The 27630-nt window shown below is 43.4% G+C and overlaps 1 protein-coding gene across 1 annotated transcript in view; it reads right to left on the bottom strand.

Moving 5' to 3' along the window:
• The window catches only part of ddx41 (DEAD-box helicase 41), a 92654-nt gene that overhangs the window by 7790 nt on the left and 57234 nt on the right, over positions 1-27630 (bottom strand). The window contains exons 13-16 of the mRNA XM_068057813.1: positions 23717-23813; positions 22133-22282; positions 12684-12755; positions 11680-11790 (exon numbers count right to left, since the gene is read on the bottom strand). Coding sequence (XP_067913914.1) covers positions 11680-11790; positions 12684-12755; positions 22133-22282; positions 23717-23813 — 430 coding nt within the window. The remainder of the gene's footprint in view (positions 1-11679; positions 11791-12683; positions 12756-22132; positions 22283-23716; positions 23814-27630) is intronic.

Raw genomic sequence — 27630 nt, 5'->3', positions numbered from 1 at the left:
GGCTGCCCGCCAGTTCTGGCAATCGCTGGCAACTGACTCCCACGACTTGTGAACAATGTCACAGGACTTCAGGTAGAGTATACCTCACCAAACCCACCCTTTGTACAGGCAGAGTGTACCTCACCAAACCCACCCTGTGTATAAGCAGCGTGTACCTCACCAAACCCACCCTGTGTACAAGCAGAGTGTACCTCACCAAACTGACCCTGTGTACAAGCAGAGAGTACCTCACCAAACCCACCCTGTGTACAGGCAGCGTGTACCTCACCAAACCCACCCTGTGTACAAGCAGAGTGTACCTCACCAAACCCACCCTGTGTACAGGCAGCGTGTACCTCACCAAACCCACCCTGTGTACAGGCAGAATGTACCTCACCAAACCCACCCTGTGTACAGGCAGAATGTACCTCACCAAATCCACCCTCTGTACAGGCAGAATGTCCCTCACCAAACGCACTCTGTGTACAGGCAGAATGTACCTCACCAAACCCACTCTATGTACAGGCAGAGTGTACCTCACCAAACCCACCCTGTGTACAGGCAGAGTGTACCTCACCAAACCCACCCTTTGTACAGGCAGAATGTACCTCACCAAACCCACCCTGTGTACAGGTAGAGTATACCTCACCAAACCCACCCTTTGTACAGGCAGAGTGTACCTCACCAAACCCACCCTGTGTATAAGCAGCGTGTACCTCACCAAACCCACCCTGTGTACAAGCAGAGTGTACCTCACCAAACTGACCCTGTGTACAAGCAGAGAGTACCTCACCAAACCCACCCTGTGTACAGGCAGCGTGTACCTCACCAAACCCACCCTGTGTACAAGCAGAGTGTACCTCACCAAACCCACCCTGTGTACAGGCAGCGTGTACCTCACCAAACCCACCCTGTGTACAGGCAGAGTGTACCTCACCAAACCCACCCTTTGTACAGGCAGAATGTACCTCACCAAACCCACCCTGTGTACAGGCAGAATGTACCTCACCAAACCCACCCTGTGTACAGGCAGAATGTACCTCACCAAACCCACTCTGTGTACAGGCAGAATGTACCTCACCAAACCCACTCTATGTACAGGCAGAATGTACCTCACCAAATCCACCCTGTGTACAGGCAGCGTGTATCTCACCAAACCCACCCTGTGTACAAGCAGAGTGTACCTCACCAAACCCACCCTGTGTAGAGGCAGGTGCACCATTTCAAGCTGTGCAAGCACTTACAAAGCCCTACAATATGACATAGAATTACATAGGATGTACAGCACAGAAACTCGAACCAGGCCTGCGTTTATGCTCTACTTGAGCCTCCTGCCATCTTTCCTCATCAAATCTATCATCGTAACCCTCTATTCCCTTCTCACTCATATGTTTGTCTAGTTTCCCCTTAAATGCATCTTTACTATTTGCTTCAACCACTCCCTGTGGTAGCGAGTGACACATTCGCACCTTTCTGGGTCAACACGTTTCTCCTGAATTCCCTATTTTATTTCTTCATGACCATCTTATATTGATGTCTCTAGTTTTGCTCTTCCCTACAAGTGGAAAAATTCTCTCTATATCCACTCTATCAAAGCCTTGCATAATTTTTAAGACCTCTATTAGGTCCAGCCTCAGACTTCTTTTTTCAGCCTGTTTCTGATATGTATACCTATGCATTTCTGGCATTATGCTTGTAATACTGTTCCTGGTTTTAGCCATACTGATGAAGACTGTGGGAAATCTTTGGAGCAGAGGCCCAGAAGCTTTCCTTCTGCAGGAAGGACAGGGAAAAACAAATAAATGTGCAGCTTTTCATGGCTGGTTTCACTGCCTCGGTAACAGACACCAGGCCGTCAGTCACATGTATGCTTCACCGTCAGGTGTGGAGAGCAACATACAAGCATATGAATTAGAAGGAGTAGGCCATTCGGCCCTTCGAAACTGCTCTGCCATTTGATAAGATCATGGCTGATCTGAATGTGGCCTCATCTACACATTCCTGTCTGCCCACCATAACACTTGACTCTCTTGTCTATCAAGAATCTATCTAACTCAGTCTTGAATATATTCAAAGCCCCAGCCTCCAGTGATCTCTAAGGAACAGAAATCCCCATACTCAACTGTCTCAGAGAAAAAATTTCTCATCTCCATTTTAAATGGGAGACCTCTTACTTGTCAACTGTGTCCCCTAGTTCTACTCTCGCCAATGAGTGGAAACATCCTTCCAGCATCCACCCTGTCAAGTTCCTTTATCTGAATGCACGAAGCATTTGTAATAAGATAGATGAACTAGTGGCACGAATAGAGGTAAATGATCTAGATCAAATTGCCATTACCAAGGCATGGCTACATGGAGATCAAGGTTGGGAAATGAATATTCCAGGGTACACAATATTTCGGACAGACAGACAGAATGGCAAAGGAGGAGGGGTAGCCCTGATAGTAAAGGATGGCATAAGGACATTAATAAGAAGGATCTGGCCTCAGAAGATCATGAAGTAGAATCAGCTTGGGTGGAAATTAGGAATAGCAGGAGTCAGAAAACACTGGTGGGTGTAGTTTACAGGCCACCTAACAGTAGTTATATTTTTGGACAGAACATTAAGTGGGAAATTATTGGAGCATGTAAAAAAGGTAATGCATTAATTGTGGGGGACTTAAATCTGCATATGGACTGGGACAATCAAATTGGCAACAGTGGTCGAGAAGATGAATTTGTAGAATGCATTCATGACATTTTCTTGGAGCAATATGTTGTAGAACCGACTGGGGATAAAGCTATCTTAGATCTCGTATTGCGTAATGAAGCAGGGTTAATAAGCAATGCTGTAGTAAAAGATCCACTGGGAAATACTGATCATAATACCATGAATTTCATGTTAAGATTGAAAGTGACATTTCAATCACAAACAAGAATCTTAAACGTAAACAAAGCCAATTACGAAGGTATGAGGGGAGAACTGGCTAAGGTTAATTGGGTAAATAGACTGGAAGGTATGGCGGTAAATGAACAGTGTGAAACATTTAAAGAAACAATTCAAAGGGTTGAACAAAAGTACATTCTGTAAAAAAACAAAAACTTGACCAAAAAGACGCAGCCATGGCTCACTCAGGAAGTTAAAGAGAGTATTAAACTAAAAGAAGAGGCTTACAATGTTGCAAAAAAACAGTAGTAAGTTTGAGGATTGGGAGTATTTTAGAAACCAGCAAAGGGCCACCTTTGATAAAGAGGGAAAAAATAGAATGAGAGTAAACTAGCCAGTAATATAAAACAGATTATAAGAGCTCTTATAAGTACATAAAAAGAGTGTAGCTGAAGTAGACATTGGTCCCTTAGAAGCAGAGACAGGAGAAATTATCATGGGGAATGAGGATATGGCAGATGCATTGAACAAATATTTTGTGTCTGTCTTCACAGTAGAAGACACAAGTTTCATACCAGAAATAGGCAGTAACCTAGGGGCTAAAAAGAGTGAGGAAATTAAGGATATTGATATCAGCCAAGAAAAGGTACTGGAGAAACTTGAGGGACTAATAGTGGATGCACTGGCTATGATTTTCCAGAATTCCTTAGATTCAGGAATGGCCCGTCAGATTGGAAGTTGGCAAATGTTACGTTGCTTTTCAAGAAAGGAGGTAGAGAGAAAAGAGGGAACTACAGTCCAGTTCGCCTACCAGTGGTTGGGAAGATGCTGGAAACTATTAAAGTCTTAACACTTGGAAAATCATAGTATGATTAGAACAAGTCAGCATGGTTTTACTAAAGGGAGATCTTGTTTGACAAATTTATTAGAGTTTTTTAAGGATGCAACAAGTAGGGTAGATAAAGGGGAACCAGTAGATGTAGTATACCTGGATTTTCAAAAGGCACTCGATAAGGTGCCACATAAAAGATTAATAGGGCAAGATAAGGGCTCATGGAGTTGGGGGTAATATATTAGCGTGGATAGAGGATTGGTTAACAGACAGGAAGCAGAGAGTGGGCATAAATGGAGCATTTTCAAGTTGGCAGGCAGTGAATAGTGCAAGGATCAGTGCTGGGGCCTCAGCTATTTACACTCTATTAATGACTTGGATGAAGAGACAGAGAGTAATGTATCTAAGTTTGCTGATGATACAAAATTCGGTGGAATGTTAAGCTACGGGCAGAATGTAGGGAGGCTGCAAGGAGAAAGAGACAGGTTAAGTGAGTGGGCAACAAGATGGCAAATGGAATATAATGTACGGAATTGTAAATTTGTTAACTTTGGTCGTAAAAATAGAAAAGCAAAATATTTTTTAAAAGGTGTGAAGCTGGTAAGTGTTGATGTTCAGAGAGACACTGAGGTACTCTTAAAAGGAACGCAGGAGGTTACATGCAGGTGCAGCAGGCTGTTAGGAAGGCAAATGGCACGTTGGCCTTTATTGCAAGGGGATTGGAGTACAGGAATAAAGAAGTCTTATTAAAACTGTACAGGGCTTTGGTGAGACTGCACCTGGAATACTGTGTGCAGTTTTGGTCTCCATATTTAAGAAAGGATATGCTTGCACTGGAGGTGGTGCAGCAACGATTTACTAAATTAGTCCCCAGGATGAGGGGGCTGAGAGATGGTTCCCACTGGTCAGGGAATCTAGAACACAGGGGCACAGTCTCAGGATAATGAGTCAATCATTCAGGACTGAGATGAGGAGAAATGACTTCACTCAAAGGGTTGTGAATCTTTGGAATTCTCTACCCCAGAGGGTTGTGGATGCTCCATCATTGAATATATTTAAGGCTGAGATAGATAGACTTTTGGTCTTGCAGGGAATCAAGGGATATGGGGAGTGGGCAGGAAAGTGGAATTGAAGCCTAAGATCAGCCATGATCATATTGAATGGTGGAGCAGGCTCGATGGGACATATGGTCTCTTCTGCTCCCATTTCCTGTGTTCTTGTCCCCTCAGAATCTTACATGTTTCAATAAGATCACCTCTCATTCTTCTAAACTCTAATGGATACAGGCCCAACCTGTCCAACCTTTCCTCAAAAGATAACCTCTTCATCCCAGGAATCGGTCAAGTGAACCTTCTCTGAACTGCTTCTAATGCAATTTTATTCTTTAACCAAGGAGACAAAAACTGTACACAATACTCCAGATGTGGTCTCACTAAGACCCTGTACAGTTCTAACAAAACTTCACTACTTTTATATTCTATTCCCCTTGCAATAAACGACAACAGCCCATTTGCCTTCCTAATCATTTGCTGCACCTGCATACTAACTTTGTGATTCATGTACCAGGACACCCAGATCCTTCTGCACTGCAGAGCTCTGAAGTCTGTCCATTTAAATATACTGCTTTTCTATTCTTCTTGCCAAAGTGGACAAGTTCACATTTTCCCACATTATACTCCAGCTGCCTTACTCACTTAACCTATCTATATCCCTTTGTAGACTCTTTGGCTGGAATTTTACCTTGCGGCGGTGGTCCCGCCCACAGCCAAATAGCCGGGGTCCAGCACATCTCCAACGGGCCTGGAAGCCACGCAGTAATTTTGCGTGGCCCAAGCCCTTATTTGGGCTCAGGCAGGACGTCTGCCCCTCTGAGGCATTAAGTTCTAGCTCCAAGAGCTGCCGGCCAATCAGAGGGCCAGCAACTCCAGTCCCAGCAGCAGCACCGGGTGCAGTGGCCACTGCTAGGACTGCACCCAGCCAGGATCAGCTGCACTGGAAGAGGCCCTGGAAAAATGAGTGGGGGTCGGGCCTCGCCAGGGACAATCGGCTGGGCCCTGGCAACAGGGTGAGGTCGGAATGTAGGGTGGGGGGGGGGGGGGGGGGGGGTTGTTTTAGAGGGAGCGGCCCATGCTGTTGTGGGGGGGGGGGGGTCTTCTGTGGGGCACAGGGTGCCTGATCAGGAAGGCATCTGGAATACATCTTTGCTGAGAGTTATGAAATATCTCATTAATGTCTGCCACTGCTTCTCTATTATCCTATCTTTTAGCCTAATTTCCCAGTTCACTTTGGCCAGCTCTGCCTTCATACCATTGTAATTGCCTTTATTTAAGTTTAAAACACTAGTCTTAGACCCAAACTTCTCACCCTCGAACTGAAAGAGAAATTCTATCATGTTATGATCACTGCTACTTAGAGGCGCCTTTGCTATGAGATCATTAATTAATCCTGTCTCACTTCACATCTACAAGGCACAAGTCAGGAGTGTGATGGAATACTCTCCACTTGCCTGGATGGGTGCAGCTCCAACAACACTCAAAAAGCTCAACACCATCCAGGACAAAGCAGCCCGCTTGATTGGCACACCATCCACAAACATTCACTCCGTCCACCACTGACACACAGTGGCAGCAGTGTGTACCATCTACAAGATGCACTGCAGCAACGCACCAAGGCTCCTTAGACAGCACCTTCCAAACCCACGACCTCTACCAACTAGCAGGACAAGGGCAGCAAATGCATGGGAACATCGCCGCCTGAAAGTTCCCCTCCAAGTCACACACCATCCTGACTTGGAACTATATCATCGTTCCTTCACTGTCTCTGGGTCAAAATCCCGGGACTCCCTTCCTAACAGCACTGTGGGTGTATCTACTTTCCATGGACTGCAGCAGTTCAAGAAGGCAGCTCACCTCCACCTTCTCAAGGGCAATTAGGGATGGGCAATAAATACTGGCTTAGCCAGCAACATCCACATCCCATGAATGAATTTTTTTTAAATTACCAGGTCTGAAATAGCCGGCTCCCTGGTTGGCACGAGAATGTATTGCTATAAGAAGCAGTGGTTAGCACCGCAGCCTCACAGCTCCAGCGACCTGGGTTCAATTCTGGGTAGTGCCTGTGTGGAGTTTGCAAGTTCTCCCTGTGTCTGCGTGGGTTTGCTCCGGGTGCTCCGGTTTCCTCCCACAGCCAAAAGACTTGCAGGTTGATAGGTAAATTGGCCATTATAAATTGCCCCTAGTATAGGTAGGTGGTAGGGGAATATAGGGACAGGTGAGGATGTGGTAGGAATATGGGATTAGTGTAGGACTAGTATAAATGGGTGGTTAATGGTCGGCACAGACTCGGTGGGCTGAAGGGCCTGTTTCAGTGCTGTATCACTAAATAAATAAATAAATAAAATAAGAAATTGTCCTAAATACACTCTATGAACTCAGGCTACCTTTGCCAATCTGATTTGTTCAATCTATATGTAATTAATAACACCCATGATTACTGCAGTATCTTTCTTACAAGTCTCCATTATTTCTTCCTCTATACTCTGTCCCGCAGAGTAGCTTCTTTTAGAGGACCTATAAATGACTCCCATAAGTGACTTCTTTCCTTTGCTATATCCTATCTCTACCCAAACTGATTCTACATCGCTCACTATTGAACCGAGGTCATCGCTCACTATTGAACCGAGGTCATCGCTCACTATTGAACCGAGGTCATCGCTCACTATTGAACCGAGGTCATCGCTCACTATTGAACCGAGGTCATCGCTCACTATTGAACCGAGGTCATCTCTCACTATTGAACCGAGGTCATCTCTCACTATTGAACCGAGGTCATCTCTCACTATTGAACCGAGGTCATCTCTCACTATTGAACCGAGGTCATCTCTCACTATTGAACCGAGGTCATCTCTCACTATTGAACCGAGGTCATCTCTCACTATTGAACCGAGGTCATCTCTCACTATTGAACTAATGTTATCCTTAATTAACAGAACTACCCCACCACCTTTTCCTCATTTCTTGTCCTTCCGAAATGTCAAACCCCTTGAATATTCAGGTCCCAGCCATGGTCACCTTGCAACCACATCTCTGTAATGGCTATCAGGTCATACATATGTATTTGTATTTGTGATAACAATTCAACCTTTTTTTTAACAAATGCTGCATGCATTCAAATACAGAGCCTTCAGTTCTGTCTTTTTAACATTTTTGCAAACTCTGGCCTTATCTGCTGGTGCACTCCTAAGCTTGTACACTCTGTCTTTTCCTGTCACACTCTGGTTTTCATTACCCATGTTGCTACCTTGCACGATTGCCTTGTCCTTCCCCTTTAATTTATTCCATCTCCCCTCACTTGATCCCTTCCCCACCCCATTTAGTTTCAAGTCCTCTCTACTGCCCTAATTATACGACTCACCAGAACACTGGTCCCAACACAGTTCGGGTGAAGATTGCCCCAACAATACAGATCTCACTTTCCCCAGTACTGATGCCAGTGCCCCATGAATCAAAACCCATATCTCCCACACCAATTTTTGAGCCACGCATTTAACTCAAATCTTGTTTACTGTACGCCAATTTGCTCGGTCAGGTTGTAACCAGAGATTACTACCTTTGTTGTTCTCCTTTTAATTTAGCTCCTAACTGCTCATAACCCCTAAGCAGAACCTCTCTCCTCGTCCTATGTTGTTGGTACCCACATCGATAAGAACTGGATCCGCCCCCTCCCAGTGCAAGTTCCTCTCCAGTCCTGAACAGGTGTCCCGAACCCCCTGGATGTCAAGGAGCTTACAGGGTATGATAAGGCAGAAAGTGAAAGCTTATGACAGACACCGAGAACTCAACACTACAGAAAGCCGAGAGGAGTATAGAGTGGAGGGCTGAAATCAAAAAGGAAATTAGGAAAGCAAAGACAGGGCATGAAAGAATATTGGCAAGAAAAATCAAGGAGAATCCGAAGATGTTTTATCAATACATTAAGTGTAAGAGGAGAACTAAGGAAAGAGTAGGGCCCATAAAAGATAACCTATATGTGGAGGCAGAAGATGTGGGTATGGATCTTGATGAATATTTTGTGTCTGTCTTCACAAAAGAAGGGGACCATGTCGACATTGTAGTTGAAGAGGAGAAGTGTGAAGTATTGGATGCGATAAACATAGGGAGACAGAAATTATTAAGGGGATTAGCATCCTTGAAATTGGATAAATCACCAGGGCCAGATGAAATGTATCCCAAACTAATAAAAGCAGCAAGGGAGGAAACAGATGAAGGTCTGACCATCATTTTCCAATCCTCACTGGTGTGGTTCCAGAGAATTGGAGGTCTGCTAACATTGTGCCTTTGTTTAAAAAGGGAACGAGGGATTGACTGAATAATTACAGGCCAGTCAGTCTAACCTCGGTAGTGGACAAATTACTGGAATCAATTCTGAGAGGCAGGATAAACTATTACTTAGAAATGCACGGATTAATCAAGGATAGTCAGCATGGATTTGTTAAGGGAAGATTGGATCTGACTAACTTGATTGAATTTTGAGGCAGTAACAAGGAGGATTGATGAAGGTAGTGCAGTTGATGTGGTATACATGGATTTCAGCAAGGCTTTTAACAAGGTCCCACATGGTGGACTGGTTAAAAAAAAAGCCCATGGCATCCAGGGAAATGTAGCAAACTGGATACAAAATTGGCTCAGTGGCAGGAAACAAAGGATAATTATTAACGGATATTTTTGCAATTGGAAGGCTGTTTCTAGTGGGGTTCCGCAGGGCTCAGTACTAGGTCCCCTGCTTTTTGTGGCATGTATTAACGATTTGGACGGAAATGTAGAGGGAATGATCAAGAAGTTTGCAGACGGCACAAAAATTGGCTGCGTGGTTGTTAGTGAGGAGAATAGCTGTAGACTGCAGGAAGAAAGCAATGGACTGGTCAGGTCGGCAGAAAAATGGCAAATGGAATTTAACAAGAGAAGTGTGAGGCGATGCATTTGGGGAGGTCAAACAAGGTGAAAGAATACATGGTAAATGGTAGGATACTGGGAGGTGTAGAGGAAGTGAGGGACCGTGGAATGAATGTCCACAGATCCCTGAAGGTAGCAGGACAGGTTGATAAGGTGGTTAAGAAGACATATGGAATCTTGTCCTTTATTAGCCGAGACAGAGAATATAACAATAGGGAGGTTATGCTGGAACTATATAAAACATGAGTTAGGCCACAACTAGAGTACTGTATGCAGTTCTGGTCACCTCATTACAGAAAGGATGATACTGCACTAGAGAGGGTACAGAGGAGATTTACGAGGATGTTGCCAGGACTGGAAAAATGCAGCTATGAGGAAAGATTGGAATGGCTGGGGTTGTTCTCCTTGGAACAGAGGAGGCTGAGGGGAGATTTGATTGAGATATACAAAATTGTGAGGGGCCTGGATAGAGTGGATGGAAACAGCCTATTTACCTTAATAGAGAGGTTGGTGACGAGGGCGCACAGATTTAAAGTGATTGGTAGAAGAATTAGAGGGAGTGCTATGGAGCTTCCAAGCCTGTTTGTGAAGAAGACACTGAGACCAGGAAGCTTAGGTAGAGACTGTTCATTGCTTGCCACATAGCTTACTTCTCCACTCCTAACAACCCCCAGCCAATGCTGGCTGGCTCTTCTTTATATATACATATTTGAATACAATTAAATTGGATACAATTTTTGAATACAACCTTTGCCCTCGTGAGCCCATGAATATTGCATCTAATGGAATATAATTAACATCCAACACCTGTTCACCCTATTACCTTGAACTACCAGGTATTTATTATCCATTAACAGAACTTCAGACCTGAACAAGGGACAGACAGGGGACAGGAACAGAGTCTTTTCACCCAGAGGGTGGTGGGAATCTGAAACTTTCATGGGATGTGGGCATCACTGGCAAGGACAGCATTTGTTGCCCATCTCTAATTGACAACTGAATTCAGAGGGCAGTTAAGAATCAACCACATTGCTGTGGGTCTGGAGTCACATGTAGTCCAGACCAGGTAAGGTTGGCAGATTTCCTTCCCTAGAGGACATTAGTGAACCAGATGGGTTTTTATGACAATAAATGATAGTTTCATGGTCACCATTACGGAGACTAGCGTTCAATTCAGATTTTTTTTTAAACTGGTGGGATTTGAACCCGTATCCCCAGAGAATTAGCTAGGGTTTCTAGATTACTCAACCAATAACATTACCACTACACCACCATCTCCCCCTTGAGAGACCCTCACTGCCTGACAGGGTGGTAGAGGCAAAAAAACTCATCTTATTTAAAAGGGGCCTGGATGTGCACCTGAAGTGCCGTAACCTGCAGGGCTACGGACCAAATGCTGGAAATGGGATTAGGCTGGGGATTTTTTTGTCCAACGCAATCATGATGGGCCCAGTGGCTTCTTTCTGTGCTGTAAACGTTCTATGATTCTATGAACCCTGGCACTGGGCAGGCAACACAGCCTTCTGGACTCTCAGCTGTAGGGAACTGTGTCAATCCCCCTGACTATACTGTCCCCTACTACCACTATATTTCTATTTACTCCCCCCACTTGAATGGCCTCCTGCACCACAGTGCCATGGTCAGTTTGCTCATCCACACAAGCTGCAAGAACCTCAAACCTGTTGGACAATTGCAAGGGCTGAGGCTCGTCCACCTGTACTTCTTGATCCCCTTACCTGTCTCACTCAGAGTGCAGAGATCAGGGAGAAATTTAATATTGAAAAACTCAGTGATCTTCTGAAGAGTAAAAAAAAATGTCACATATCATTTGGAAATAAGCTGGTGTCAGTACAGCCCAATACTACACCACACAGAGCCAAGGCCCAGGTTGGGAACTTGCTGTGCACAGAAATGACTGCTATATTTCCCTACACTTTGAGAGATGTGTGAGGTGTGGTATGGTGCGATATTAATTCAAGACTTTATGTCCAGCTTTACAAATTTGGACATCTGAAAGCTGACTGCCATTTATAGCCGATAGGCCAACATACCTCCGATATCCAGCATGGTCTCATCTCCTGTCTGAAGGACCTGTAGAACAGGTGGGACTTTCTGCTTAGCTTCCAGTAACAGGGCCTTCAGATCCATCAACACCGACTCGTCTGTGAGGGAAACATGCATTAGCGAACCTCACGAACAGTAAAACACACTGAAAGAACTTATTTCTCATATTTTTCATTCAGAGTATCAAATACAGATACAAGCCCTGCCAATGGAACAAGCCTCACAGCAACAGAATGGAGCAACAGTACATACCACCCACAGGTTTTTAAATATTTGCACACCCACTCCTGAAGATGGTTACTCTTGACTGCGGTACAGCTCCACAAAAATTGGCTGACGTCCAGTAACTATTGATCGTTCTTTCCCTCGATCCGGATATGACTGTCTGCAGCCCATATGTTTGTGGGTGGCATTACAACCAAAATTGATTCTGTCCTCAAACAACGTCCACATAGATGCACTCCGTAACAGCAAACAGGGCACAGGGACCCAGAGCCCTCATGAGCCCATGGACATTGCATCTAATGGTGCTGCTCCTCCCACCACACAAAGGTCAGCTAACTCAACTCAGAATGGAAACTCACTGAGGAAGAGTGCAATTAAATGAAGGAGGCATTCAAATAAAATACACAATTCAACCTTTCATGGGAACAGAGTTAAGTGTGTGCGATGGTTTCCGTGTGCTCCGTTCACCTATTGCCTGTTAGCTGTATGGCACAAAGTGTGTGTTTATTGTCCAGAGTAGCTTCAAGACTCAGTCTGATATTTACAGAAATGGAGATGGGCAGGAAGAAAAAAGAAACTCCTAATTAACAACACCTTGATTAGTAACTGCTGCCTTATACAATTCCCCTCCCCTGCTTCAGTTAAAACTAAGTGCCACACAGTCACCATAATCTCTGCTGCAAAGCCGTAAGGCCATTTGCCAAATGCAGGCCACAGTCTTCCAGTTTGCTGTAATTTGTAGTTTTTACACTCTGTCTCCACTTACCACAAGCTTTATTGATGAATGTTGTTGCTATCCCTGTTTTCCCTGATCGACCAGTACGTCCAATTCTGTGAACTGAATATAGAGAAAGTGCTCAGATTTAAGGGACTTCCAGAAATGGGGCCAGACAGACAGCAGCAGAATACATCAGTTACAGAAAGACTTGCCATCATACTGGGACAGTGAACTGAGTAAAGGAACAAATTTTTAATGGATTTGAGTTATTGGAGTCTAGAGCATTATATGTTGTATATGTGTCCATTAACCCAGGAATTCAATGAGTCGAATCTCCAGGGAGATGTGGAACAAGCGCCACTTACACCATTAAACACACTAGTCTCCTGCTCTCCAACTTTCCACTAATCCTGAACAATAACCAGAGGTAACCGAATTTGATATTAGGTTTGAGAGGAAGCGATGGAAAAACTTCAAATTTAAGTAAGGCAAACTTCGACAGGATGAGAAATCAATTGCTAACAGCAAACTGAGCTGAGCTGTTAATGAGTAATCATACAGACAGACAATGGGAAATATTCAAAGAAGTACATAATACCAAACCAGTACACGTAGTTAAGCAACAATGGTCAACAAATGAGGTAAGAGACAGCATCATGCTAAGAGAAAAGCTTTACACCAGTACAAACAAAAACAGAAATCCAGGAGATTGGTTAAGTTATACAATGCAACAAAGGGATAAAAATAAATTAAGATGTTGAAAGGGAATCTGAAGAAAAGGAATATCAAAGCTAACATTAAAGTTTTTTATAAATATTAAGAAAACAAAGAGTAGCAAAAGGTAAAGATGGATGTAGTACTATAATGGATAATACAACAGAATCTAAAAATGTCAAGGGAAGAATATATTGGTTTTAATGCAAGTTTTAAAATGGTAATGGAGAAAATAATGGGACTTAAGATGGACAAACACCCAGGACCTGGTAAGAACTTAAGAAATGGGAGCAGGAGTTGGCCATAAGGCCTCTCAAACATGCTCCACTCTTCAACAGGATCATGGATGATCTTCAACCTCAACTCCACTTTCCTGTCCGATCTCCATATCCTTCGATTCCCTTAGTTAAATAATTTAATCGATCTCAGCCTTGTATATACTCAATGACTAAGCATCCACAGCCCTCTAGGGTAGAAATTTCTCATCTCAGTTCTAAATGCCTGACTCTTTCTCCCAAGTCTATGTCCCCTAGTTCTAGTCTGTACAGTCAGAGGAAACAGCAGCATTTGCCGGTGAAGCCTCAGTGAATCTTATATGTTTCAATGAAATCACCTCTCATTCTCCTAAACTTCAGAGAATATATGCCCATTCTACTTAATTCTCATGGGACAGCCCTCTCAGCACAGGAATCAATCGAGTGAACCTTCGCTGCAATCCCTCTAAGGCAAATATAGCCTTCCTTAGGTATGGAGACCAAAACTACACGTTACTCCAGGTGTGGTTTCACCCAAGTCACATATAATTGGAGTAAGATTTCCTTACTCTTGTACTTCAACCCTCTTGCAATAAAGGCCAACATTCCATTTGCCTTCCCATTTGCTTGTTGTATCAGTATACTAACTTTGTTTCGTATACAAGGACACCAAATCCCTCTGAATACTATTAAATAGTTTCTCACCATTTAAAAAAATCCACTTTTCTATTTTTGATACTAAGATGAATATACTCTCACTTCCCCACATAAATACTCCACCCACACACAAAACCTGTCTGTAATCTTTTGACACTGCTGCGTCCTCCTCATAGCTTACGTTTCCACCTTTGTATCATCGACAAATTTGGATACATTATTCGACCCCTTCATCTAAGTCATTAATACAGATTGAAAAGAAAAGAAAGACTTGCAATTATACAGCGCCATTCACGATCACCGGGTGTCTCAAAGTGCTTTACAACCAATGAAGAGTAGTCACTCTTGTAATGTAGGAAACACGGCACCAATTTGCACAGAAAACTACCACAAACAGCAATGTGATAATGACCAGATAATCTGTTTTTGTGATGTTGATTGAGAGATAAGCATTGGCCAAGACATCAGGGATAATTCCTCTGCTCTTCTTCAAAATAGTGCCAAAAAATCTTTTACAACTACCTGAGGGGGCAGATGGGGCCTCATTTTAACATCTTATCCAAAAGTCTGCACCTCTGAAAGTGCAGTACTCCCTCAGTACTGCACTAGAGTGCCAGCCTTGGGACTTGAATTTGGAACCTTGTGACTTAGAGGTGAGAGTGCGACTAACCGAGCCATGGCTGACATCATAAATAGATGAGGCTCCTGCACTGATTCTTGCGACACCCCACCAGTTACAGCCTGCCAACATGATGGCACCTGCCTTAAGGGTATTAAAAGAAACAGATGAGGAAATTTCAGACTCATTAGTAATAATTTTCCAAAGCTCTTTAGATTCAGGAACGTGCCTTTGGAATATCTATTATTTTAAGAAAGGAAGGAGAAAGAAAGCAAGTCACTACAGATATGCCTGTTTAACATAAATTGTGTGGCAGTTATTTGAAACTGTGATCAGGGACATAGTGACTGAGCACTTGGAGAAGTATGAGCTGATCAAAGATTCAGTGTGAATTTGTGAAGGGTGGATCATGTTTGAATAACAGAATTGAATATTTCTGAGAAGGACACTCTCATGGTGGTTAAAGGACTGCCAATGAATGTTGTCCAGGTGGGCCTAGAAGGCTCTGATAAGGTTCCACAAAGAGATTACTGGCAAAAATGAAAGCGCATAAAATTAGATGAAACCTTGTGACATGGGTTGGTAACTGGGTGGGAGATAGGAAAGACAGAGTAGGGATAAAGGAATTCTGACAGACAGGATGACGACAAATTATGTTCCCCAGGAATCTATACTGGGTCTCAGCTTATAAACACATCAATGACCTGGATGAAGGAAGAGAGATTTACATATTCAAGTTTGCAGAGGATAATGAGTTAGGAGGTACAATAAATCACGTAGATGGGAGCAGGAAGCTACAAAGAAACAATGACCAATTGGACAAAACTAGCAGATGGGAGTTCATTGTGGGGATGTGTGAGGACATCCATTTTGGACCCGAGACAGATAAATCAGAGTAAATGCTGAAAAGCTAGGAACTGTGGAGGAGCAGAGATTTGAGAGACCAAGTTCACAAATCACGAAAAGCTAGTAGACAAGTATGAAAAGGAATGAAGATGGCCTATGGAATGCTGGCCTCTCTCTCAAAGGGCTGGAATACAGAAGGGAAGGGAGCATATCATGCTTCAGCTGTACAGAACACTGACTAGACTCCATCCAGTTCAGTTCTGGGACCGCACCTCAAGAAGGGTATATTACGTAGGTTACATACAGATTCACCAGAATAATATCGGCTTAAAGCATTAGATTATGAGGACCAGTTATATCAGCTTGGTTTGTATGCCCATGAGTTTAAAAGGTTGAGGAGATTTGTGTGAGCTGTTTAAAATGAGAAAGGGATTTGAGCAATGCTCCCTAGAATTTTCTTTGTCATGTGCAGCCTGCTCATTTCAACACACAGTACCTTAAAAAAAATTTTGTTCAATTCTGAAGCCATTTCCACTGGTGAAGGAACCCAGAACAAGGTGTGCCAGCCATGGCTCGGTGGTTAGTATTCTCAGTTGAGTCAGAAGGTCATTTATTCAACCCTATTCCAGATCTTGAGCCCATAAACTAAGCTGACACTCCTGTGCAGTACTGAGGGACTGCTGCACTGTTGGAGGTGTCATCATTTGGATATCCTCTCAGGTTGATGTGAAAAATCCCACGGCAATATTCAAAGAGCAGAGATGTTCTCCTGGTGTTGGGTCAATGTTGATCCAACATCCAATCTCATTAACTAGCATATTACCTGATCATTGCTGTTTGTGGGATCTTGGGCACAAATTGTCTGCTGCATTTCCTACATCAAAAGTGACTACACTTCAAAAGTACTTCATTGCCTGTTAAATGCTTTGGATGTCCTGCAGTCGTGACAGGCACTATATAGATGCAAGTCTTGAATCTTTCAAGGAAGCATAACCTTAAAATTAGAACAAGGCCATAGGAAGTAATTCTTCACACAAGTGTCATCGAAATGGGGAATTCTCTCTCACCCCTCCTCTGCCCCAAATGCGGATGAACATAAGACAGAAGAGAGGTAGGCAAAACAGCCCCTCAAGTCTGCTTTGCCATGCAATGATATGGCTGAACTTCTACACCCACTTTCCAATCCTATCCCCATATCCCTTTATTCCCTTAGTGCACAGAAATCTATTTATCTCTGTCTTGAATATACACAAGAACACAAGAAATAGGAGAAGTAGGCCATATGGCCCATCGAGCCTGCTCCGTTATTCAATATGATCATGGCTGATCTTGGGCTTCAATTCCACTTTTCTGCCCGCTCCCCAGATCCTTTGATTCCCTACAAGACCAAAATCTATATATCCCAGCCTTAAATATATTCAATGATGGAGCATCCACAACCCTCTGGGGTAGAGCATTCCAAAGAATCACAACTCCTTTGTGTGAAGTAATTTCTCCTCATCTCAGTCCTGAATGATTGACCCCTTATCCTGAGACTGTGTTCCCATGTTCTAGATTCCTTAACCAGTGGAAATAATCTCTCAGCTTCTACCCTATTGAGCCCTTTCAGAAACTTGTATGTCTCAATTAGATCGCCTCTCATTCTTCTGAACTCAGCCTCTCATCATAGGGCAACCCCCTCATCCTGGGGACCAATTTAGTAAATCTTCGCTGCACCACCTCCAGTGCAAGTATATCCTTTCTTAAATGTGGAAACCAAAACTGCACACAGTATTCCGGGTGCAGTCTCACCAAAGCCCTGTACAATTTTAGTAAGACTTCTTTATTCCTGTACTCCAAACCCCTTGCAATAAAGGCCAAAATGCCATTTGCCTTCCTAATGGCCTGTTGCACCTGCATACTAACTTTGAGCATTCCTTGTACGAGTACCCCCAAATCTCTCTGAACATCAACACTTACCAGTTTCACATCTTATAAAAAATTTTTTGCTTTTCTATTTTTACGACCAAAGTGAACAGCTTTGCACTTCCCTGCATTATACTCCATTTGCCATCTTGTCGCCCACTCACTTAACCTGTCTATATCTCTTTGCAACCTCTCTACATCCTCCCCACAGCTTAACTTTCCACCGAGCTTTGTATCATCAACAAACTTAGATACATTACTCTCTTCATCCAAGTCATTAATAGGGTATAAATAGCTGAGGCCCCAGCACTGATCCTTGCGGTACCCCACTATTCACTGCCTGCCAACTTGAAACTGCCCCATTTATACTCACTCTCTGCTTCCTGTCTATTAACCAATCCTCTATCCACGCTAATATACTACTCCCAACACCATGAGCCCTTATCTTGCCTAATAATCTTTTATGTGGCACCTTATCGAATGCCTTTTGAAAATCCAGGTATACTACATCTACTGGTTCCCCTTTGCCTCCACTGTTAGTTACATCCTTAAAAAGCTCTAATAAATTTGTCAAATAGGATCTCCCTTTAGTAAAACCATGCTGACTTGTTTTAATCATACTGTGCTTTTTCCAGTGCAATGTTAAGACTTCCTTAAATACAGTTTCCAGCATCTTCCCAACGACTGATGCTAGTCTAACTGGCCTGTAGTTCCCTGTTTTTCTCTACCTCCTTTCTTGAAAAGCGGCGTAACATTTGCCAACTTCCAATCTGATGGGACCATTCCTGAATCTAAGGAATGCTGAAAAATATATTCAATGACTGAGCATCCACAGTCTCTGGGGTGCAGAATTCCAAAGATTCTTTCACAAGAGCACAAGAAATAGGAGTAATCCGCCATATAGCCCATTGAGCATGCTCCACCATTCAATACGATAATGGCTGATCCTAAGCTTCAACTCTACTTTTCTGCTCGCCATATCCCTTGTTTCCGAGACACCAAAAATCTGTGTATCGCAGCCTTAAATGTATTCAGCGATGAAATTTCTCATTTCAATCCTAAATGGCCAACCGCTTATCCTGAGACTATGGCACCTAGTTCGAGAGACTCCAGCCAGAGGAAATAGCCTTTCCATATCTACCTTGTCAAGTCCTCAATAATTTTATATGTTTCAATGAAATCAATCTCATTCTTCTGAACTCCAGAGAATATAGGTGTATTCTACTCAATCCTCATAGGACAGCCCTCCCATGACAGGAATTAATCTAATGAATCTTCGTTGCACACCGTCTAAGGCAAGTATGTCTTTCCCTAGGCAAAGAAACCAAAGTTGTACATAGCACTCCAGGTGTGGCCTCACCAAAGCCCTATATTATTGCAGCAAGACTTCCTTAAACTCGCCCGGCTGAAACAACTGAAGGCACTGGATACCGCAAAGGCTACGAGCCCTACAATATTCCGGCAATAGTACTGAAGACTTGTGCTGCAGAACTTGCCGTGCCCCTAGCCAAGCTGTTCCAGTACAGCTACAACACTGGCATCTACCCTGAAATGTGGAAAATTGCCCAGGTATGTCCTGTACACAAAAAGCAGGACAAGTCCAACCCAGCCAATTACCCCCCCATCAGCCTACTCTCAATCATCAGTAAAGTGATGGAAGCTGTCATCAACAGTGCCATCAGGCGGCACTTACTTAGCAATAACCTGCTCAGTGATGCTCAGTTTGGGTTCCGCCAGGGCCACTCAGCTCCTGACCTCATTACAGCCTTGGTTCAAACATGGACAAAAGAGCGAACTCAAGAGGTGAGGTGAGAGTGACTGCCCTGTACATCAAGGCAGCATTTGACTGAGTATGGCATCAAGGAGCACTAGCAAAATTGAAGTCAATGGGAATCAGGGGGAAAACTTGCCGCTGGTTGGAGTCATACCTTGCGCAAAGGAAGATGGTTGTGGTTGTTAGAGGTCAATCATCTCAGCTCCAGGACACGACTGCAGGAGTTCCTCAGGGTAGTGTCCTAGGCCCAACCATCTTCAGCTGCTTCATCAATGACCTTCCTTCAATCATAAGGTCAGAAGTGGGGATGTTCGCTGATGATTGCACAACGTTCAGCAACATTCGCGACTCCTCAGATACTGAAGCAGTCTGTGTAGAAATGCAGCAAGACCTGGACAATATCCAGGCTTGGGCTGATAAGTGGCAAGTAACATTCGCACCACACAAGTGCCAGGCAATGACCATCTCCAACAAGAGAGAATCTAACCATCTCCCCTTGACATTCAACAGCATTACCATCGCTGAATCCCCCACTATCAACATCCTAGGGGCTACCATTGACCAGAAACTGAACGGGAGAAGCCATATAAATACCTTAGCTACAAGAGCAGGTCAGATGCTAGGAATCCTGAGCCAAGTCACTCACCTCCTGACTCCCCAAAGCCTGTCCACCATCTACAAGGCACAAGTCAGGAGTGTGATGGAATATTCTCCACTTGCCTGGATGGGTGCAGCTCCAACAACACTCAAGAAGCTCAACACCATCCAGGACAAAGCAGCCTGCTTGATTGGCACATCATCTACAAACATTCACTCCCTCCACCACCGACGTGCAGTGGCAGCAGTGTGTACCATCTACAAGATGCACTGCAGCAATGCATCAAGGCTCCTTCGACAGCACCTTCCAAACCCACAACCTCTACCAACTACAAGGGCAAGGGCAGCAAATGCATGGGAACACCACCACCTGCAAGTTCCCCTCCAGGTCACACACCATCCTGACTTGGAACTATATCGCCGTTCCTTCACTGTCGCTGGGTCAAAATCCTTGAACTCCCTTCCTAACAGCACTGTGGGTATACCTACCCCAAATGGACTGCAGTGGTTCATGAAGGCAGCTCACCACCACCTTCTCAAGGGCAATTAAGGACGGGCAATAAATGCTGGCCAGCGATGCCCACATCCCATGAATGAATTTTTTAAAAACCCTCTTACAATAAAGGCTAAAATACTATTTGCCTTCCTAATTGCTTGCTGTACCTGCATGTTAACTTTGTGATTTTTGTACAAGGACACCAAATCCTCTGCCACTAAAATTTACTAATTCTCATTTTCTAAAAACATTCTGCTTTTCCATTTTTCCTACCAAAATGGATAATTTCACACTTCCGCACATTACATTCCATCTGCCACTTTCTTGCTCAATCAATAATTTCACACTTCCCCACATTATATTCCAACTGCTACCTTCATGCTCACTCAGTTAATGGCTTTGTATCCCTTTGCAGCCTTGACTCAGTGGATAGCACACTTGTCTGAGTCATAGGTTGTAAGTTTCACATCCCAATGCTTGAACAAAAAAATCCACATTGACACGAAGTGCAGTGCTCAAGGAGTTCCCTCATCGAAATCATTGACATAGATTGTAAATAGTTGAGTTGGAATAGCTGATCCTTGGGCACTCAGTTAGTTGCACCCTGCCTTCCTGAGAATGGCCAGTTTATTCCTACACTCGGTTAATGGACAGAAAACAAATTCTTAATCCATGCTAAAATATTACCACCAACCCCATGAATATAACAACCTCTTGTGTGGCACCTTATTGAGTGTCTTCTGCACATCCAAATATGCTACATCCACTGTTTTCCCCTTATCTACTCTAATAGTTTCAACCTCATAAAACTGAAACAGATCTGTCAAACACGATTTCCCTTTCCTAAAACTGTGTTGACTCTGCCTAACCATATTGTGATTTTCCATCTGCCCTGTTACCATATCCTTAGTAACAGATTCTGGCATTTTCCCAACTACTGACATCAGGTTAACTGGCCTACAGTTTCATTTTCACTCTCCCTCCTTTCTTCAACAGCAGGGCTACATTTGCTACCTTACAATCCACAGGAACCGTTCTAGAATCTAGGCACTGGAAGATCAAAGCCAATGCATCTCTGCAGCCATCTCTTTTAAAATCCTGGGATGTAAGCTATCAGGTCCAAGGAATTTATCAGTTTTTAGTCTCAATTTCTCCAGTACTACTTCTTTCCTAATATTAACTGCTTTAAGTTCTTTGCTCTCATTAGCCCCTTGGCTCCACCACTATTTCCATTATGTTCTTTGTGCCTCCTACTGTGCAGACAGATACAAAATATTTAATGTCATGCCATTTCCTTTGTCGCCATTATAATTTCTTCTGTCTCTGCCTCTAAGGGACTCATGTTTACTTTTGCTTCTGTCTTCCTTTTTATGTACCTATAGAAGCTCTTACAATCTGTTTTTACATTTCTTGCCAGTTTACTCTCATAAGGCAAGAAACTGGAATTGAGGTGCAGCCATGATGTAATTGAATGGTCGAACAGGGCCGAAGGCTGAATGGCCTCCTCCTGTTCCGATGATCTAATTGAACTGTAGGCCATACACAGGTGCAGGACACTAGATCAGCACCAGATACAAAAGGGGCCAATAATTCATGTGTTCACTGATGCCCCTACAGATGAAGGAATTATCTTACCGTAATTCTCAATTTCCTCGGGCATATCATAGTTAATAACATGCTGAATATTTGGGAAGTCCAAGCCTTTCGATGCTACATCAGTTGCCACAAGTACATCCTTATTCCCCTCTCGGAATGCCTCAATGGCTTTAGTACGCTCCTCCTGGTCTGGAAAGAATCATAATAAGAACAAATAGAATTAACTGTTCAATCTGTTGGTATAAACCCGTGGTGTTAGGATCAGCTCACACCCAACACCAATTTCAGTAGTACATTTATCCCACTCAAGCCAAACTTCCTTCAACAGAAAATATAAAAACAGACAGTAAGAGCTACAAAAAGGATGAGAGTACCTAAAGCAATCGTTGGTCCCTTAGAAAATGAGACTGGGGCTTTAATAAGGGAAACAAGGAAATGGCAGAGACTATGAACAACTATTCACGAACGAAGACAAAAAAAATCCGAAGAATAGTAGAATATCAAAGCGCGAAAGGGAGGGAGGAACTTAAAACAATTACCATCACTACAGAAAAAGTACTAGGAAACATAATAGGGCTAAAGACTGACAAGTCCTCTGAACCTGATGGGCTGCATCCTAGGGTTTTAAAAGAAGTGGCTGCAGAGATAAGTGAATGCATTGGTTGTAATCTTGCAAAATTCCCGAGATTCTGGAATGGTCCCAGCGGATTGGAAAACCGCGAACATTACACCTCTATTCAAAAGGGGGAGGCAGAAAGGAGGAAACTATAAGCCATTTATACTAACATCTGTCATTGGGAAAATGTTGGAATCCGTTGTTAAGGAAGTAGTAGCAGGACATTTAGAAAATTATAACACAATCAAGCAAAGTCAACATGATTTTATGAAAGGGAAACTGTGTTTGACAAATTTATTCGAGTTCTTTGAGGATGTAACAGGCAGGGTGGATAAAGGAAAACCAGTGGATGTAATGTGTTCGGATTTCCAAAAGGAATTCGATAAGGTGCGCAAGATAAGAGCTCATGGTGTTGGGGGTAATATATTAGCACAGATAGAGGATTGGCTAGCTAACAGGAAAGAGAGAGTCAGGATAAATGGGGCATTTTCAGGTTGGCAAATTATAACTAGTTGGGTGTCAAAGGGATCAGTGCTGGGGCCTCAACTATTTACAATCTATATGAATGACTTGGATGAAGGGATCGAGTGTATTGTAGCCAAATTTGCTGACAATACAGGGATAGGTGGGAAAGCAAGTTGTGAGGAAGACACAAAGAGTCTGCAAAGGGATATAGATAGGTTAAGTGAGCGGGCAGAAATTTGGCAGATGGAGTATAATGTGGGAAAATGTGAGGTTGTCCACTTTGGCAGGAAGAATAGAAAAGCAGATTATTTAAATGGAGATAAACTGCAGAATGCTGCGGTGTTGACGGATCTGGGTGCCCTTGTACATGAATCACCAAAAGTTAGCATGCAGGTACAGCAAGTCACTAGGAAGGCAAATGGAATGTGCCCCTATCTGAAAGTATTGGCTGACCCTACTCATTCTTCTCCCCTCCTCTCCCGAAGGTGATAGCTGGTGCTAGGGTAGAGATGTGAGGACAGAGAGTGTTTATTGGAGCTTACCTTTCCCCCCGTGTATGGCAACAGCCTCCACACCCTTCAAGAGTAGGTATTCATGGATCGCATCCACATCAGCTTTCTTCTCTGCAAATATCAACACCTGAAAGGTACAACAAGGCCAGCCATTAGATACCAATCTTGTACTTGAGTTTCTCAGCTTTCAAGAGCCCCAGCTCCCTTAATTTGACACAATTTCTCAGGAATTCTGAGCACTGCAGAACAAATATTTACTGACCAGGTTTCTGCAGTGGGTAATAGAAGCAGAAACAGAGTCTTCTCACATTCCATCTGTCATTTGGAAAGAAACCTCAGACTACCAGTTAGAGCACATGAACAGCTCACTATCTGACACCTTGTCAGCTCCACTCCTAGAATATACCAGTACAACGGTCACATTTCATATGGTGTCAAAAGCTTGCATGTGCACACTCACACACACCCCTACCTACCCATATGCCCATGAGCTTTCACTAATATGCACACGTGTACACACACGTGAACGCACAAACGCAAACACACAAAAAAATGCATAAACATGGACGCACACACAACCAAATGCACACACTCTCAAACACACGCATACATCTACAAGATACACTGCAGCAACTCGCCGAGGCTTCTTCAACAGCACCTTTCAAACCTGTGATCTCGACAACCTAGAAGGACAAGGGCAGCAGACCCGACCTGCAAGTTCCCCTCCAAGTTACATACCATCCTAACGTGGAAATACATTGCTGTTCCTTCATCACTGTTGGGTAATAATCCCGAAACTCCCTACTTAACAGCATTGTGGGTGTACTAACACCAAATGGACCGGAGCGGTTCAATAAGGTAACTTACGATCATTTTTTCAAGGGCTATTAGGGAGGGGCAATAAATGGAAGAATAGAAAAGCGCTTGCATCCAATGAACAAACTTTAAAAAACACAGGCACACACATGCACCCAAAAAAATGCACAAGCACGCATACAAACATGCATGCAGGCACAAGGTCGCACAGAGAAATGCGTGCACATAAATGCACAGCACATTTACACAAACACATGCGCATGTGCACACACACCACCCCGCCCCCCCCCCCCCACCCACCCCCGTATACATTGCATATTACCCTTAACAGAGTAAAACATCCCAAGGAGCTTCACAGGAGTGTTATCAAACAAAATTTGGCACCAAGCCACGTAAGGAGATATTCAGACAGGTACCAGAAAGCTTACTCAAAGAGGTAAGTGTTAAGGAGTGTCTTAAAGGAAGAGAGGTGGAGAGGTAGAGGGGTGGAGGTGTTTAGGGAGGGAATTCCAGAGCTTAAGGGTCAAGCAGCTGAAAGCACAATTACTGATTATAAGAGATGCTGGGTAGTACAAACCACTTCCCCACTCCTCTTAGTGACCGCCCCCCACCCCCGCCCCCGGTGGTAGGTTTCAGTGCAGGCTGGTCACCTCACTCCTGTATGTGGATCTTGGGACAAGGACTCTTCCCCTGACAACACAAGTACACAAACTTCTAGAAGCCTGGTACAAACCTAAAAATGCTATTAATTTCTTTTAGTAGAAAACCTACTACACATATTGAAATATATCCTACAATATATAAATGCAATTGAACAAAGCTACACTTAGATTCCATTTAGAGTACTGCATTCAGTTCCAGGCCCCACACCTCAGGAGGGATATTCAGGACTTTTTGGGGGTGGGGGCATGCAGTGCAGATTCACCGGAATGAAGGCAGGGCTAAAAGGGCTAAATCATGCATAGACTAGGCTTGTATTCCCTCAAATAAAAACTAAGTAAAGATCTAATTAAGGGGTTTACGATGATTAAAGGATTTGACAGGATACAGTCAGTGTCATTACAGCACAGGAGGCCATTTGGCCCATCAACTCCATGCCAGCTCTCTGGAAAGCAATTCATTTAGTCCCATTCCCCTGATCTATACATAGTCCTGAAAGTTTATTTCCCTCAAGTATCCATTTAATTTCCTTTTGAAATCATTCATCATTTCTGCTTCCAGCACCTTCACAGGCTGTCCCAGGTCCAGGCCAATACCACTCGCTGCGTAAAGAAGTGCTTATTTCATTTTTTATTTTATTTAGAGATACAGCACTGAAACAGGCCCTTCGGCCCACCGGGTCTATGCCGACCATAAACCACCCATTTATACTAATCCTACATTAATCCCATTACCCTCTCACATCTCCACCTTCCCTCAATTCCCCTAGCACCTACCTATACTAGGGGCAATTTACAATGGCCAATTTACCTATCAACCTGCAAGTCTTTGGCTGTGGTAGGAAACCAGAGCACCCGGCGAAAACCCACACAGTCACAGGGAGAACTTGCAAACTCCGCACAGGCAGTACCCAGAATCGAACCCGGGTCGCTGGAGCTGTGAGGCTGCGGTGCTAACCACTGCGCCGCCCATATAACCCCTGCATCTCTTGCCCAAAGCCTTAAATCTGTGTCCCCTAGCCCTTGTATCATCAGTTAATGGGAACAGCTTTTCTTTGTCTACCTTATCTCTAAACCTGTCATAATCTTGTACACCTCTATCAAATCTCCCCTCAATCCCCTTTGCTCCAAGGAGAACAACCCCAGCTTCTCCAACCTAACCTATGTAACTAAAATGCCTTGTCCCTAGAATTATTCTGGTAAATCTTCTCTGCACCCTCTCAAGGACCTTCACATCCTTCCTAAACTGTGGTGACCAGAACAAAACATAATACTCTAGCTGTGGCCTAACCAGATTTTTATAAAGATTACGCATAACTTCCCTACTTTTGTACTCAATACCTCTATTTATGAAGCCCAAGATCCCTACTCTCTCAATATGTCTTCCCACCTTCAAAGATCAATGCACATGAAACCCCAACTCCCTCTGTTTCTTTTATTATTCGTTCATGGGATGTGGGCATTGTTGGCTAGGCCAACATTTATTGCGCATCCCTAATTGCCTGTAAGGAGGTGATGAGCTGCCTACTTGAACCGCTGCAGTCCTTAGGGTGTAGGTACACCCAGAGTGCCGTTAGAAAGGGAGTTCTAGGATTTTGACCCAGCGACAGTGTTACGACTTGGGGAAAGATGCTTACAAAGATGTGACAGGTCATGATTTGTAGGGGTCAGGAGGCTTGACTCTTGTGACATTGTTTTTGGTTTCGCTTTGGACAGTGAATTGGTGACATGGACAGTGTTAAAAAGACAGTTGGAGAAAACTTGCCAAGGGAGCAAATCCCAAATCAGCTTGTTCCATCTCTGTAAAAAAAGCCTGCCAACTTTCCCATCTTCTTAAGAAGCTCTGAGAAGCAATTGTAAGAAACAGAATGAAACTTTTGCTGCATTTTTCCTGGAAAGCCTGCCCAAACTGATCTTCAACGTCGCCTAACAAGAACTGTTCTAGGAAGATCCCAGCGATATCCGTCTACGCATATTTGGGGAGCCAAACCAAAACAAAGGACATCTGACATCTTTCCACATCTCTTTTTTCTCCACGAATTAGCAAATATTTGGCCAAAGTATTCTTTTTGTCTTTTTGTTTATAATAGAGCTCTAAAGAGAAAGTCCCTATTTTTGTGTGTATGTGAGAGAGAGAGAGGGGCTAAGGTAAAAAGGGAACTTTTATATTTCAATTTGTGTGTTAATGCTTTGCATCGTTACTGGTTAAGACTCGTTTTATAATAAACTGATAATTTTGTTGTTTATTTAAGAAATCTGGTTGGTGTATTTTATTCTGGGATAAAAATAGAATTTATGATTGACTGTATCAGTAATTGGGAAAAAAATGTAAAGATATGTTGTGACCTGTGGAGAAGTGGAACTAGAAAAACAGTGCACTCCTCCGGCCTTGGTCTTAACATATAATTGGGGACTCTTTTAATTATAATTGAGTTTAGAAGAATGAGGGGTGATCTTATTGAAACGTAC

The sequence above is a fragment of the Heterodontus francisci genome, chromosome 26 (assembly GCF_036365525.1).
Source record: "Heterodontus francisci isolate sHetFra1 chromosome 26, sHetFra1.hap1, whole genome shotgun sequence".
NCBI classification, from domain to species: domain Eukaryota; kingdom Metazoa; phylum Chordata; class Chondrichthyes; order Heterodontiformes; family Heterodontidae; genus Heterodontus; species Heterodontus francisci.
Note: the sequence above shows the minus strand (reverse complement) of the source record. Positions and strands in the feature narration are given on the sequence as shown.